At 39.0% G+C, this 16,273-nt stretch overlaps 1 protein-coding gene across 5 annotated transcripts in view; it reads left to right on the plus strand.

The window, feature by feature from the left end:
• Rbm33 (RNA binding motif protein 33) overlaps positions 1-16,273 on the plus strand; it is a 106,301-nt gene that overhangs the window by 1,527 nt on the left and 88,501 nt on the right. For 4 of the 5 annotated variants that reach the window (XM_048440186.3, XM_048440187.3, XM_048440188.3 and 1 more), the window contains exons 1-2: positions 4,624-4,693; positions 11,106-11,184. In XM_048440186.3, coding sequence (XP_048296143.3) covers positions 4,639-4,693; positions 11,106-11,184 — 134 coding nt within the window. In that variant the 5' untranslated portion in view covers positions 4,624-4,638. Of the gene's footprint in view, positions 1-4,623; positions 4,694-11,105; positions 11,185-16,273 lie in introns of those variants that run through there. The other variant, XM_085691101.2, reaches the window with a different exon arrangement.

Below are 16,273 nucleotides of genomic sequence, written 5' to 3' on the forward strand. Positions count from 1 at the left end.
TGCTTAGACCCAAGCAGTTGTGTATGAGTTGGTCCCTGGTACTCACCAGCCCTGCAGTCCTGGAACTGCTTGTGCTCCTCACTCCCATGTGCTCTGCACTGTTCCTGCCTGCTTATAGGGCTGTGTCCTGATTCAGCAGGTTCAGGCTCCTAAGGGAGAAGGCCTTACTGGAGAAATCCTTGACTTATATTTTTTCCCATCTCTGAACCTCCCTTTCCATTTAATAGTACTTGTGTTTTCCCTTGAACGTTTATCTTAATCTGTAATTTTCAATTTCCCCCCCTTTTGAATAACTTATAAGACATATGAGAAACATGTCTGCCTGCATTGCAGGCACCCCAAGTTGTTGGCCCATAACATGTGCTCAACAAATACCTGACAAATGAATTAGAAATTGAAATGTTTCCTTAGTAAATCTGGAAAAAAAAATTCTGTGTCCTTACTTTTGTCCATCAGATCCATATTTGCTGTATAATGAACAAAACCATTACATTGGAAATAGTTACATTGTAGATAGGATTTTCTTTATATCTAGATTGCTTACTTGATACCTCAATTTAGCATATTACCCAGCATAGTGGCTTTCTGGCTTTTTCTAGTTACAGCTCACATTGCCATTGACATCGTGATATAATACTTGTACAAACTTCATGGCTAGTTCTACTGGGCACTATGTGCCAAGCTCTCAGTTTCTATTTCATTACATTAAAAGGTTGTGTACCTGATTTGGGCTTCTAATCCCAACACATGGAAAAATCGAGGTGGAAATGTGTGTTTGAGTTCAGCCTGGGTTGCCTAGTGAGAAACTTTCTTTGCCCTCTCCCTCAACAAAACCTGATTGTAGCCTAATCTAACTTCATTATTAAACTAAATCCATTAAATATTCCAGAATTGCCAGTTAAAAATCATTTCGTGTATTGTAAGTGGTTGATGTTTTTGGGGCCAGGGAGTGGTGATGATGTTTCAGTGTTTAGAATGGAGCCAGAAACTAATAGAATCTCTAGGTGGCCAAAATAGATAATGACAGAAGTGCACTTATGTCAGTGTGAAACTTGGGTGCTTAAAGGTAGGTATACAGAATGCTCTTAATTTTAGTACTTCTGTAAAGATGTTTGCTGTTGCAAGTAAGGGTGGGATAAGCATGAGGGTCTTGCTGGTAAAGACAATATACCTTACTGGTAAAGAGACTGTTGGACATTGGAGGTTAGCATGAATGCAGAAGTAGGCTTTATGGGCACATATTGTAGAGCAAATAATACATTTCAAGATCTAGTGCTTACTTTTGAGTATAAAATACAAAATCATAATGAAAAGTTGGAACATAAATTTTAGCAACATTCCTTCCAGGTGATTTGTATGTTAAGACCTAACAGTTCATAAAACAGTTCATGAATGTTAGAATCAGTATCTTGTCTCACAATTTAACAGTATTCTTGGACCTTAAATATACTAATTCTGTAGGTGAGGAAAATGAAATGTGCTTGTACAATTTTGTTTCTTGGGTGAATCTTACTGAAGAAAAAGATTGAATTAGGAATTTTCAGACATAACTAGTAGCAGTAGAATAATGAACCCAGCATCAACATTTTGATGTTCTTTGACTCACAGAACTTACTTTTTTTTATTAGCCCTGGCTGTCCTCTATATATGTCCTCATTATATAGAGCATACTCACCTTGAACTCGACAGAGATCTCTCTGCCTCTGCCTTTAAGTGCTCAGATTAAAGGGGTATACTACGACACACAGCCCAATTTATGACTTACATATGTCCCAGTACCAAATATGGCTCAAAATTGAATTTAATGGGTTATCAAGATGGTTCACTGGGCAAAGGCACTTGGTGCCAACTCTAACAATATGAGTTCCACTCCTGGAACTCACCTAGTGGAAGGAGAGAACTGACTCCCAAGTTGTTCTGTGACCTCCTCATATGTGTGGTGTCATGCACCTACAATAAAGAAGTAAACTTAAAAAGTGAATTTAAGCATCTAACCTCTGAAACAGCCTACCTAACTGTAAATGTGCTCAGAAAGCAGTATTGACAGTGCATGTTATTATCCTGAGAGACGCTGAGAATTCATAGTTTCTGACCATGCTTCCTTTGGGTAGGAAGTCTGTGGAATACATTAATTTCTGTGTGCTGATTGTTAGGTGGTGTGTGATATCTTCAGCATTTTAAACCCCCTTTTTAAAGATTAATTTTTATTTTATGTGTATGGATGTTTTGCCTGCATTAGTGAGGAGTCTTGAAGCCCTAGGGCATCAGACTCCCTAGAACTGAAGTTATGGACAGATTTATGTGAGCCACATAAATAAGTGCAATGAACTGAACCTGGATTTTCTAGAAGAGCAGCCCTTAATTGCTGAGTCATCTCTTTAGCTCCCTTTAAAAATGTTTCATCAAAAAGAAATTGGGGAGTGGAGAGGACTCTAGTGTTCTTGTTGTGTAGGCCTGCTAGTGGAAAAGGATCTTCAGGTTTGTTTCTCTGATATAAACTTTGGAAATTTTTAATTTTATTTATTTATGAGACAGTATATCATGTAGCTCTGCATGACCTCTTGAATTCAGAGGTCTGCCTGCCTCTGCCTTGCAGGTGCTGGCATTAAAGGCATGTGTGTCATCATGCCCAGTTATTTTTAAGATTGTTTTTTTAATATTGTTTGTATGTATGCGTGTGTATGCATGGAACTGTAGGTATCTGTGAAGGCCAGAGATTTTGGCTCCCCTGGAGCACAAATTACAGGTGGTTTCAGGCTGCCCAGTGTGGGTGCTGAGAATCAAATTCCAGTCCTCTGCATGAGCAATGAATTCTTAATTGCTAAACCATCTCTACAACCCCTCCAGCCTAATTAGCTTTTGAAGGATAGTTTATCAGATGCAGAATTTCTGGTTTACAGTCTTTCTTCTTTTTTTCTGCACATTAAGTATTTCATCTTACTGCATTCTGGGCTTTGGTTTATGATTAGAAATAGACAAATATAATCAAGGATCCATTGTATGTGAGGAGTCATTTCATGGGGATTTCAGATCCTTCTTTGGCTTTGGTTTTGAGAAAGTTTGGTCTTATGTATATGATTGTTGGTATGGATCTCTTAAGTTATACCTAGGGTGTGGAAATTTGGGGCTATTTCTTCAGATCATCCTTACTTTGTCTTCTCTGTCATTCTATGTCAGTGCATGTTCTGATACTCTTAGTCTTTCTTAGTCTTAGTCTTTTTCTCTTAGTCTTTCTTCAGTTTTTTTTAAATAATTATTTTTTCCTTTAGGCTATAATTTCAGTACTTTTTTATGACTCAGTTTTGGGACTGAAAACAGGTCATTTTGAATGTTATAATGTAGTAGTTTGGGGAATTTTAGGATGTGTCTGTTCCCCTGACTTCTTATTACTTGTGATTTGTCTGGTTTTTAAATAACTTTTCCAAACTGATTTCACAGAGACTGCTCTGTGTAGTTACTTAAGTCTCCACCTGTCATCTTAGTGCTCAGCCAGCGAACTACCATATTTTCTTACATTCCTGGAAACTCAAAATAATAAAAAGCACACCCTGTTTTTTTAAATTGGCTGAAATAATTCAGTGCTCATTAGGCCATCTAGGACTCTGCCTTACTCCACCTCCTGCTTACCCAGAGCCCAGTTAGCAGCAAGAGATGTAAATCTGGGTTCTCAGGTGTTTTCTGAGAGTGTATCTGGACCCAGACACACATGAGGTGCTCTTCGAAACCTTTTCCTTACCCTCCGCCTCCTCTTTTCCAGGTGTTTTGGTGTGTGCACTGTTTCCTTTGTCTACAGTTGGTCACAGTTGCTTTGGACCACTACTGCCTAGATTGCTACTTTAGCTCTGAACTCCAAGAGAGTAAAACAAAAGGCAGCCTCTCTGTTTACCCCAGATCCAGTGGGCAGGTCTCAGTGCATAGTCAGATGCTTTTGAGGGTGTGAACAGGCACTCTTAGGCTTAGGAAGCCCTTGGGACGTTGTGTACCCTGTTGCTTCTGGACTGGGGAATGGGTTTGCTGTTCTGGTGAGAGAATTCACAGCACTCTGTGCTGCAGCTTAGCAGCTGGGTTTTTTATTTATTTTTATATTTTTTAAATAAGATTCCAAGGTTCAAGGAAGGTTGATTCTGGCAGTTCGTAGTTTTTGTCAGTTTAATGTTGCCTCATTGACCAGATAGGTTCAGCACTGTCTTTAGCAAGTTAGAAGAATTTTACAGTAAGTATAAGATGTGTTTGTCACTCCCCCATGTGTGTTATATATGTATTCATGTGATTGTATACCTGTGTGCAAGTGTGTGGAGGACAGTGTTTCATGCATCACTTGCCACCTTTTTTGAGACAGGATCTCACTGAACATGGAACTCATCCACTTGATTGAGCTAGCTAGAGCTCGAGGGATTCCTCGTCTATGCCCTGTCTAATCCCTTAGCATTGGGGTTACAGATTCAAAAACTTCTGGTCCAGTTTTATGTGGGTGCCGGGGATCTGAACAAAGTCTTTATGTTTGTGTGGCAGACTTTATCATCTGAGACATCTTCCCAGTCCTTGAATATAGTTTTTCAGATATGGACCACCTTAGAAGGTAATCCTGTGAACATGTAAGCTACTTTAAAGGACGCTTTCTCGGTTGTGTGATTACAGATGAGCTCTGGCCTTGTAACTGGACTGCTGTCCTGGACAATAGTGCTGCATTCCGGTAAATATTTGCTTACAAAATGGGCTGTCACTAAATTTAAATAAACTCGTATCAGCTGCTACTTGTCCCATGGCCAAAGTTCGCTGATTTATAGATTGACAATTACTAGACCCCCTGCCTCAAGCTAACCCAAGGGTCTAAAAAACAAGGAGGAATTGATGAGAAGAGTAAGTAAAAGTGTGCTCATTGTAGGTGCCATTTATCATATGCTAGAAACCTCCCAGCAAGGAGCCTTCAGGTTTGCTGAGGAGGAAGGGTGGTCCCTTGTTAGAACGAATAGCTAGTGCAGGATTTAGACAAGAGCATCAAAGCAGAGAAGATAGTGTCCCCTTTTGTTTTACAGGACACTTCCTGTTCTTTTAACATGGTCTAAGGCGAGTTGTCTTTTCTTATTTGTGTTCTTTATAACTGGTATAAGCTGGCATGGCTGATACAAACTGGAACTTTAAAAAGAATTTTATCTGTAACCTGAAGAAATGGAAAATGAGTGGAGAAAATATAAGAACAGAAACAGGTTTTAGGGCATTTAGTTTGCTTCTAAAGATTTTGAGTTATACTTATTGTACTTAATACAAGACCTTCAAGATGTCCATGTTATAGCACAGGACAGAATTGTCGACCCTCCCCCCCACATGTGTGCATGTATACATGTATGTGGAGGCTAGAGGTCAATGTCAATGCCTTAGTTACTCTCCACCTTTATTGGACAGAGCCTCTCACTGAAGTTGGAGCTCTTTGATTGACTAGATTGGCTGACTCTCAGCTCTAGGGATCTAACAGGATGGATGTTGCTGGGTCTAGCTTTTTATGTCAGATGCTGGAGAGATCAAAAAATCAGGCCCTTATACTTGTATGGCAAGTACTTTATCCCCTGAGCCATCTCCCTAGTTACAGAATTTCCTTCCTTTTAAATAATTATGTGATCCTCTATTGTGTATAAAACACATTAAAAAGGCAAACGTTATTTTTCCTGATCATTCTTGAGTTTCCAGCTTTTGTTACTGTTACACAAAGATACTGTTGTGAGCACTGATGCACAAATAGCTTCAAGCCCTGTATTATTTCTTTCAGGTATATGAGAATGGGTTGTCACATCAGTTACTGATTTTGGAGCCCATTCCAATAAAATGACTTTATCTGGACTAATTATATTTGCAAATTCTTTGCTATTTCTAAGTAAGGACACATTCTGAGGTCCTAGTGATGAAGATTTTTTGATGGGCACTAATTGTTGTATGATGAAAGGAAATCTTGGACTCTGTTTCTGGTTCCTATTCATAAAATTCTTAAAACTCTTGGAATTTTTTATCTTTCATGCTAATGAAGTGAGTGGAGAGGGGTTTCATAGCTGTGGGAATGGGAGTTGATTGTTTGCAAAACTAACCATGTGTGTTTAAGGAGTTAGGACTTTCAGTTTCAACTCCTAACCTCCCAGGAATGTAATCCCAGTCATGCCTTATGGTGAACTGGGAGGGTGGCATACTCTGGCTCTTCACTAACTCTTCACTCAGTTGTCTTTGTAAAATTAAAAGATAGTTTGACTTGTAAATTGTGCTGATTTAAACAGTCACTCTGTAACATCACAACTTCCCTTTAATTTTTACAACCCAAATTAGGACTCCATTCCACACACAGTACTGCTCCTGCTGAAGATGGTAAATGAGCCCAGGGTACCCACTGTGATGCTCAGGCAGACTCAGGTTTGCAGTTTAGTGGAATGGTTCACAGGGAAAGAGCTCTGTCGGGCTTCTTTTCATTCGCCAGATTGTGACTTTGGAGAGGAGTAGGTGCTGTAGGTTCTGATGGTGTCCAGTTTGTCAGATCTTCCATTGGTTTTGGTTTTGCTGTTACATAAACAAATCTTTGTCTAGCACAAGAACAAAGATTTTCTTTTCCTGCTTTTGCAGAGTATTTATTCAGATTCACTTTATTTAATTTTTATCATGGCCATGCATTGTTGGTGAATCTTCCCTTGTATTGAGGTATTTAAAGATAACTTTGTTGGGTCACTGGGAGTAGGGATTTCAGTACCCACATTAAAGAAGGGATAGAATAAATAGTCTTTGCAGAAATGGTTTGGAAGTCATTTAATGGATGACAGCTTTCATGAGTAGTAGCAGCAACCATGGTCATGGGAGAGATGAATTGTTACTCTGCTGCAGTATTTAAGATACATAATTTTAAATGAAAAAAAGATCAGTTTGTACAAAGAACCCAGGAAAGTATGACGTACTCACAGGAGGAAAGGAAACAGGAACCACCCACTAGAAGGCCCAGAAACACTTTGAAGTAACTGTCTTAAACACTCAGAACTCTTTAAGAAACCCTAGGCCACAAAAGCAGAAACCAACAAATGAACAAGTATGCACTAAAAGAATTCTGAAGAACAGTGTGCTCAGAAATGGGACAGAGCAATAAATTACAAAAAGGAAGCAAGGGACAATTATAGAGCTAAAAAGTGTAATCTCTGAAATATTTTCTAGGTAGTTCAATAGGAGAATAAGCAAATGTGGAAGTCTGTGAGAGTATCTAGTTAATGGAGACGGGGAAAAGCCTGTAGGATCTGTGGGATACCATGAAGTGTATGTGCCCTAACACCTGTGCTAGGAGAGCTCAGGGAATGGCAGTCAAAGGCTAAGTATCTCCCAGGTTCAAGTGGAAGATATAAATCTGCATATCTAAATAGCACAAAGTTGGGTAGCTTGTTGGGAACTGATTTACAGTCAGGAGACTAGACAGTCCCTAGGGAATCTGGATACCACACCCTTACAGTTTTCCATGGTACTTGTTTAGAAGCCTTATTTGGCCTTACATGTATGTCCTTTTGTGCCTGTGTGTGTCTTATCTCCAAATCTCCTAACAAGGACACCAGCCATCGATTTAGCATCCTCTTAATGTCCAATATTATCTCCACTTGAAATCATTTCCATCTTGTTTCAAAAAACAGTGACAGGGAGTCATTTTCACACACCTTTCTATAGCACATAATTCAATTACTGTGGATCTGCTAGCTATAGAAATCTTGCTTGTGGTTTTCTGTGCATGTTATTGTCATCTCTGTGGAGGATAGCTTTCCAGAACATAGGCATTCCCAGTTCTGTTACCCCACTGCAACCCCAGCTCCTAGTTCTGATGATGAGCCTCATTTTCTGTGGTTACCTTATAGTGATGAGGCCTCTTCTCCTGCTTTCCAGATTTTCTCATTGCCTTTGGCTTTGGGACATTTTAACTGGTATGTGTATCTCTTTTGATTGTGTGGTAAATTAAATTGTTGTGCTTTTCTAGATATGAAAACTGGTATTTTTTAAAAAAATTAAATTTGGTAAATTTAAATTTATATATTCAGATTTTTTTCCTGCTCCTTTGTACCCTCTTTCTGGTATTTCTTTTATGTGTCTATTCATTGGATAGTGATGGTCCAAATTTTCTTCAGTAGTGGTTATTTGATGTTATTTTCTATTTTGCCAGCTTGAATCTTTTTATGATCCCTGTAAATAATTTTTTTTTTTTTTGAGGCAGAGTCTTACAGTATAATCCTGGCTGTCCTAGAGCTTCATATTTTTGGGTAGCCTCAAATTTATGGCAATTTACCTGCCTCAATTTCTCAAGTCAGTAGTAGTATTACATATGTGCTACCATGCCTGGTTATTGGTTACGCGCTCACATACGCACACACACACATGCACACGCGCTTGCACATGTACCCGCAGGCCAGAGAACAATTTGCAAGAGTTGGTTCTTTACCTTCACCTTTATGTGTCTTCTTTTGGGGTCCAGTGACAAGCACCTTTACCCCTGCTGAGCCACCTTGCCAGCCCTCATATTATTTTTAATTTCAAGATTTATTTGGTCTCGTGTGGTTTGCTTCTTTATTTGTCCTTTGCTATGCCATTGCTACCTTACTTTTTTATTCTTCTGGTTTCATTTAGTTCAATGAAGAAATATATATGATGGCTACTTAAATGTTTTTTGTGAACCTCTCACAAGTAGTTTCTGCTGCCTACTTCCTCCCATCCCATATATGAAGGGTTAAACCTTTTTGTTTTTTTGATGTCTGCTATGCTATAAGACTTTTCCTGGGGAGAGGGAAGATACACACACACACACACACACACACCACACACATACACACACCAAACAACAAAACCCACTTGCCTACTCACCCCAGATAAGAAACTCATAACAGACCAAAGTACAGATACCACCACCGAAGTCTAGCTTAGTGAACCATTGAGTTTTATAGGGGTTACTTAAAGGAATGTGGGTGAGAGGTTTCTTAGGAGGGCCTAGTGAATCTGGTCAGTTTTAGGGACTTTTTGAAGCTATTTTGAATTACTTACCTTTGGCCTAAGGATTTTCCTGCAGGATGGACTATTTCATTTTAATCTTGAGAAAACTGCTATGCAACAATGTCTTATCCCCCTCCCCCCCTGCTGATTATAGACATTTGAGATAATACCTTGGAGTGGCTGTGGATGCTGGTTTCCCTACTCCGTCTCTCTGGGTTTCTTACTGTTCTTTGCTTGTTGATTCCTTCGCTGACTGCCTGTCACCTACCAGTTGTTGAAAGCTTTTGTTTCCCTCTTCAGCAGGGATATTTGGGTTGAGTGTCCCACAGGTGGGGCTTGGTGTGGGAGAAAGGTTCCTTCCTCACTGGTATCCCCCTCAACAGCAGGTAGGTTGGGGTGGGATGAAAGATACCAGAAGTTCTAGCCCCCAGTGAGAGAACCAGGAGCAAGAAGCTCTGATTTTGGAGGAACAGTGAGTCTCTTGTTGCCATAACTATGAACAAATATGTAGTGAATTTCTGTAATATGTCTTTCATAGGTACTTGTTCTTAGAATCATCTCAGAGATTTTACACAGTCTTTTTTTTTTCCCCCCAGAGACAAGGTTTGTCTTTGGACTCTGTCCTGGAACTTGCTCTGTAGACCAGGCTGCCCTCAAACTCACAAAGATCCACCTGTCTCTGCCTCTTGAGTGCTGGGTTTAAAGGCGTGCGCCCCCACCACCTGGCACATAGTCATATTTGTAACATAGGTTTTGTTTGTTTGTTTTGTTAATTGTTTATGAGTTTTTTTTTCTTTTGAGACACGGTCTCACTATGTAGCCTTGCCTATTCTTACCTATTGTGGAATTCACACTGTGTAGACCAGACTGACCTCACAAAGATCCACCTCCTTTTGCCTCCCAAATACTGGGATTAAAAGTGTACACCACTACACCAGCTAAAAACAGTTTTTATTTATTTATTTTTTATTTTTAAAAAATATTTATTTATTATTTATTTATTATGTATACAATGTTCTGCCTGTATGTATGCCTTCAGGCACCAGACCTCATTACAGATGGTTGTGAGCCACCATGTGGTTGCTGGGAATTGAACTCAGGATCTTTGGAAGAATTGGTAATGCTCTTAACCGCTGAGCCACCTCTCCAGCCCTAAAAACAGTTTTTAATCAGGTTCTCTCAGGACTCTTGTCTGGTTAATGGTTGATATGATTGCTGGTTTTGTTAGAAACTTAGTGGTTAATTTTCAAGTCTGAACCAGAGAAATGCTCTAGGCAATAGGAATTTGTGTCACCTACCCAAGTGTTTGGACTTGGATAGACTGCGAACAAACCAACTGCTGCCTCTTTCTTTGCACCCTGTCCACAACTTAAATTTCAGTTCTAAGTGTTTCCCGCCAATAAAAATAACTACCAGGTGCCTCTCCTATTATAAAAATATATTGTCAAATTTAAACTTCCAGTAAATTTGTGAGGTAAAGAATAGGTTGTTGTTGTTGTTTTTGTTTTTTACAAGAAAAGAAAAAAGGACTTTATTTCTGTTGTTCTTCTGAGCTATCTCGGTGGCCTCTTGCCATGTTGAGATGTGAGCTGTGCTCTGTGTGTAAAATATACACTTAGGACTTCATATGAAGCAAAACACCCACTGCTGTCTTCTGTTCTGAGTCCGTGCCTTAGTGGTCATACTTTAGATATACCAGTTAAAAACAGTACAGTTAAAATTTTGCACCTTATGGTTTGACAGTTTTTACTTTTTATAAAATGTGGCTAATAAATAGAAAACTTTTTACATAGTTTGTATTCTTCTGTTATTTAGAAAAATGTGATGGCTGAGAAATTATTATAGGAATTTAATTTTTTTAACAAATCATTTATTTTGTGCAGTAAAAGTTATAATTTAAAAATTGCTGTTTTCACCAAATTTTCATGCCTAGTATTCAAACAGTTTTTGGATTGCTTTTATTTTATTTCAAAAAAACGAATGCTTCAGCATGACTGAGACTTAATAATTGCTATATGTAGAATTTCATATCTGGAGAGTTAAGCTGGATTTCTAAGGAAGCTAGTATCTTAATTGATTGTCGTGATTTAACAAAACTGACTTGAGTGGACTCTTTTTCACAGATGATGACTTTGACCAGTTTGACAAACCTGGTGCAGAACGGTCCTGGAGAAGAAGAGCTGCAGATGAGGACTGGGACAGGTGTGTGCACACTTGGGCTGCCCTAGGGTGTCATTGTGATGTCTGTGAGCGTATGATGGATACAGAGATCTTTACTAATGATAGTGTGCTGGCCCTTTCATGCCTTGTCCTATGTCACTCTCCCTACTGGGCTGATGGGAGTTCTCTTCAGGCCTCACAAGTGCCTTGTGTTGTAGGTAACTGTGAGGAGCATGAACTTGCTTTCCTCTCTGTTTATAGAACAACACCAAAACCATTTGGATGTCTTAGTACCTTTTGCTGTATATTCTATCCAGTAGTTAGTGAGACTTTAAATTTTTTGCCATTTTAATATGTATTGATTTTTAATTTTGTTTTTCTACTAATAGTGTAGGTGAACGTACCTGCTTAGTAGTCCACTCTTGCACACACATTTGCAAACAGTTGGTGATGGCTGATGTCAGCTCAGTGTGGCGACTCCCTCTGTGGGGGAATCTCTACTTTTAGAGGAGGAGTGCAGGAGGTGCACAGGCTGGCTGTGTTAGGTCCTGAGGCCAATGAACAAAAAATGTACTAGGGTTATGTACTAATTTTGTTTAAGAGCATGTACCTATAGAAGTTTACAGAATGGTTTTCAGTGGAGTCTTTCATGATCAACATAAGGTTGGCTAGCCTTTCCTGACTCATTCAGTGCATCAGTCTGGATTCTAGAGAAAGGACTATTAGGGTGTGAAAGAGATGTATCTTATATATGAGGTAGATGGGGTTGGGTGTGTATGTATTGTACTGTTCTTACAAAGTTAAGTTTTTAACAGTACAGTTGCCTGAAATAACTTATTCAGACTTTCAGGCACACGTGAAAATATAATATATAGTACATTGAACCCAGTGTACTGTCACCCAATTTGAGAGATTATCAGTACATTAATACAGACTGTATTAATCTGTATAGTCTGCTAACCCATCAAATCAGTAGTTTCACCTGGAAGCACTTGAAATTATTTCTTAAAATACATAGTGTTTACACATACAGACATATTGAGTCCAAGAGAAATCCCTGACTATACATGCCTAGCTAATGTTCATATTTCCCATTACCTTTTATGTTTGCATTTGTGCCTGTGTCAGTGTATTTTAATACAGTACAGGTACATGACTACTTTTCTATGGTTTGAATTTATATCCAGATAAAGGTCTATATTTTAAAGTGTAGGTTCTTCCCGTTTGTGTTTTCTGTTACTACAGTGAAGTGCTTGGACAGTTAACATAGAAAGTTTTGTGTTTTGGCTCATCGTTTTGGAGGCTCCAGTTCAGGCCCATTAGCTTTGGGCCTCTGATAAGGAAGTGGCACATGCCAAGAAAATCCATTCATATTATGAGCCAGGATCATACCCATATCCCACCATCCCCTGTGAACCTTCCTGGGACTTCACACTAGGCACTGTCTCCTCTGAGTCTCACCAGCACCACCCTGGAGACCATGTCTTTAACTGAGTCATGGCCTTTGGAGACCATTTATCAAAACTGAAGCCTTTAGTTCTTTGTGAGAGACAAAATGATATATTTTCTAGGATTTCTGCTTGATGGCTTATGTTTAGATAGCCTAACCCCTTGTGTTTTATGTAAATACATATTTGTTTACATTGAAGTCATAGTATAAAGAGTAAAGGTGTGTGGATGTCTCTTGTGTCTGTCATGTACCCCCACTTCTGGAGAATTTAAAGTAGTCATAGTGGTTTGTTTCCTGTAATGTGTCTATTAATTGGGAAGTTCTTCTAAGGCACAGATTAGACAGGAGATTTTCATTTACCCATTTCCAAAGTAATTACCTGTAACATCTTCCACCTCTGAGCATTGTTTTACAATACTTTTAAGTCAAAGATTCTTATGTCAGTTGTGTTTTATCTGCCGTAGTTATTCTCTTAGTGGTGGTTACATTGTCCTAATATTCCCTCAGTCAGAATTTATCCTGGTTGGCTCCTGAGTTTGTCTCATGTTAGGATTTGTAGTTTTTGGCAACTTCCTTCCTTCCTATTGTGCTGGTTTTTGGTCATGGTGTGAGTTAGCCTGGTTTTATTACTCTCGTCAGTATGGGTAGCAGTTGTCTCTGTTGGTGAGCCAGCTTCTGTTTCCACATGGTCTGCAGTAAGATTTTGAATATTCAAGATTCAGTGTTATACATGTTTTTGATACTGTTTAAGCATAAAGCACCCTCTGCTTGCTTGCATGATGCAGAAGAAGTTTGGAAGAGTGATTATTATGAAAACCTGCTCTCATGTATCAGTGGAGATGTGCAAGAGGACACTGTGATGCTGACTCAGCATTTAAGTTCAAGCAAGACAGGAGCACACTGAGAATGTCTTAACTGAACATTTAATGAATGTTTGTTTATTTGGGGAACAGACTTAGAGAATGAGGAGGACAACAAGAACATAAGTAGCTCCTACCCAGGCCCCAGGAAAGCTGTACTGGTGTTGGGGAAACTTTCCTGAAACTCCCTTGGATTGGTGGTGTTGGAAGAAAGCTGATTTCTATCTTGCTGATTGATCACATTTCCCTAGGTCCTTTCCATTAGTTTGAATGAATTTAGAAGCCAGAGGTGGGGACAGCTTTTGTGAACCATTCCTGGAGAATATAGTCTAAGTCCAGAATGTGGGCAGGAGCCAGGAGGGAAGGAGACTGGGCTTTCAAGCAATGGCCATACTATCATACGTAGCCAGGTGACTGACAACTAAATAAATATACAGTCATTAAGATTTGGTTTCTTCAATGCTGAGATTCCATCTTACACCTCTAAGAATGGCCAAGATCAAAAACACTTAGGCTGGAGAGGATGTGGGGTAAAGGGAACACTCCTATTGCTGGTGGGAATGAAATGATATTCCTTTGGATATCAGTATGGTGGTTTCTCAGAAAATTAGGAAATAAACTTCCTCAAGACCAGCAATACCACTTTTGAGTATATACCCAAAGGATGCTCAATTGTACCACAAGAACATATGCTCAACTATGTTCATAGCAGCTTTGTTTGTCATGGAAACAACCTAAATGCCCCTCGACTGAAGAATGGATAAGGAAAATGTGATACATTTATACAGTGGAGTACTATACAGCAGAAAAAAATGACCCTTGAAATTTGCAGGCAAGTAGATGGGTCTAGAAAACATCATATTGAATGAGGTACCCCAGACCCAGAAAGACAGTTATCATATGTACTCACTCATAAGTGGATTTTAGACATAAAGAAAAACCAGCCTACAATTTACAGTCCCAGAGGACCAGAAGAGAGACATACATGGATCTAATGTACATGGTATGTTAAAGACAAGATCTCCTGTGTAAATTGGGAGAGGGTAGAAGAGGAGGGGAGAGGGCAGGAGGTGAGTGGAGAAAAATATGTATCTCAATAAAAACAATAAAAAAGAATTGGTTTCTTATTTTCAAATTCTTTTACATGTTAGCAAAAATTGCATATTCTTTGTAGTTTTTTTTAATGTAATTTTGAACACCTCTTATTACCATCCAAATTAGTGTGACCTGGGAACATGGTATCACCTTCCGTTTTCCATTACAAGCTATGGCATGGAGGAATATTCATTATCAAAGAGGTACTTGCATGTTTTGGCCATGTACAATCAGGTTCTCAAATAGGGCATTGGCTGGCAGCCTTTTTTCCTGCCTTCATAGGAGGAATGTAACACAGAAAATAATCAAATCCTAGATGTTACTGGCTTTAAAATGTTAGAAGGAGCTGTGAAAAAGTCAGAAAGGTGGATTTTGTTTGTTTGTTTGTTAGTTTATTTTCAAGACAGTGTTTCTCTATGTAGTCCTGGCTGTCCTGGAACTTTCTGTAGACCAGGCTGGCCTTGAGTTTAGAGCTCCACCTGCCTCTGCTTCCCCAGTGCTGGGATTAAAGGTGTGTGCCACTCCATCCAGCCAGAAAGGTGGATTTTTAACTTCTTGTCTTGCATCTCTCTCTTTTGTGTGACCTTTGGCAAGTTATTTATGGTCTTGCCCATATTTCTCTTTGTGAAGTGAGGGTATGAGACTAACTTACAGTAACTCAGAACCTAGCATGTGAACTGAATGTTTTGCCAGGGTGTTTCTAGTTCTTTCTCTTACAACTCCATCTCTGAATCCTTAGAGCTCCCAGTGTTGTGTTCAATATGCTAAAATAGTAAATTAGTGCTGGTGTTAATCTCAAAAATAATGTTTTGACATGTTTTTTCTGCTTTGGGGGGCTAGATGTTATATATACATACTATCACATTATGTACTGGTGCTTAGAATGTAGAAACAACTGCTTTGGGAACAAAGAGTACAAATGGGAATGGGGAGAAGAGGGAATACAGTATATACCTGAATGAAAATGGCCCTATATAAACCCTGAATAATAAAAAACGTTTTAAAAATGAAATAGAAGGTATTTCAAGCATCTGTATGGTAAAGGCTCCCTCTAAAGCCTGAGGAAAACCTGCGTCTAGTCACTTCAGCACAAGAGCATGCTGGGAAACCTGGCAGGTGACCACTGTGATTTCCATATTATACTCCTTAGATACTGCATATAATTTTATAACATAATTTAAAATTTATTTTTTTAAAAGACTTGTAAAAATTTTGTGTGTGTGCCATGTGAGTGTAGTGCCATTGGAGGCCAAAAGGGAGTGTTTGATCTCCTAGAGCTGGAATTGAAAGTGATTGTGATTTGCCTGGCATAACTCTGCAAAAGTAGGAAGTGCTATGAACTGCTGAGCTACTGCTTTAACTCAATTGTTTTAAATTGCTTTTGGTTTCTGCTAGTTTGATGAGTATCGGATGATTTCTTGTTTTTTTTTTCTGATTAAAGATATGGAGCACCTTTTTCTTTACATCATAAGTTTTTAAAGATTAGGAGAAAGATTAGGTGTTCCTTTATATATATTTCATATTTTGCTGATTATTAAGTAGGTACAGAGGGATTAAAGTACTCTACTATGCTGCTGAGCTTCAGCCAAAGTCTAGGTAAGCCACCTTCTATGTTGAACCTGGCCTTAGGTGACAAAGACTTGTCCCTGTGTCCTTGAAGAATATCTTTATTCATTCTGTAGAGAAAAGAAAGTGTAGTGTAGTGACCTGGGAAGTTTCCACACCC

Source organism: Myodes glareolus, chromosome 6 (assembly GCF_982192425.1).
Source record: "Myodes glareolus chromosome 6, mMyoGla1.1, whole genome shotgun sequence".
Lineage (NCBI taxonomy): Eukaryota > Metazoa > Chordata > Mammalia > Rodentia > Cricetidae > Myodes > Myodes glareolus.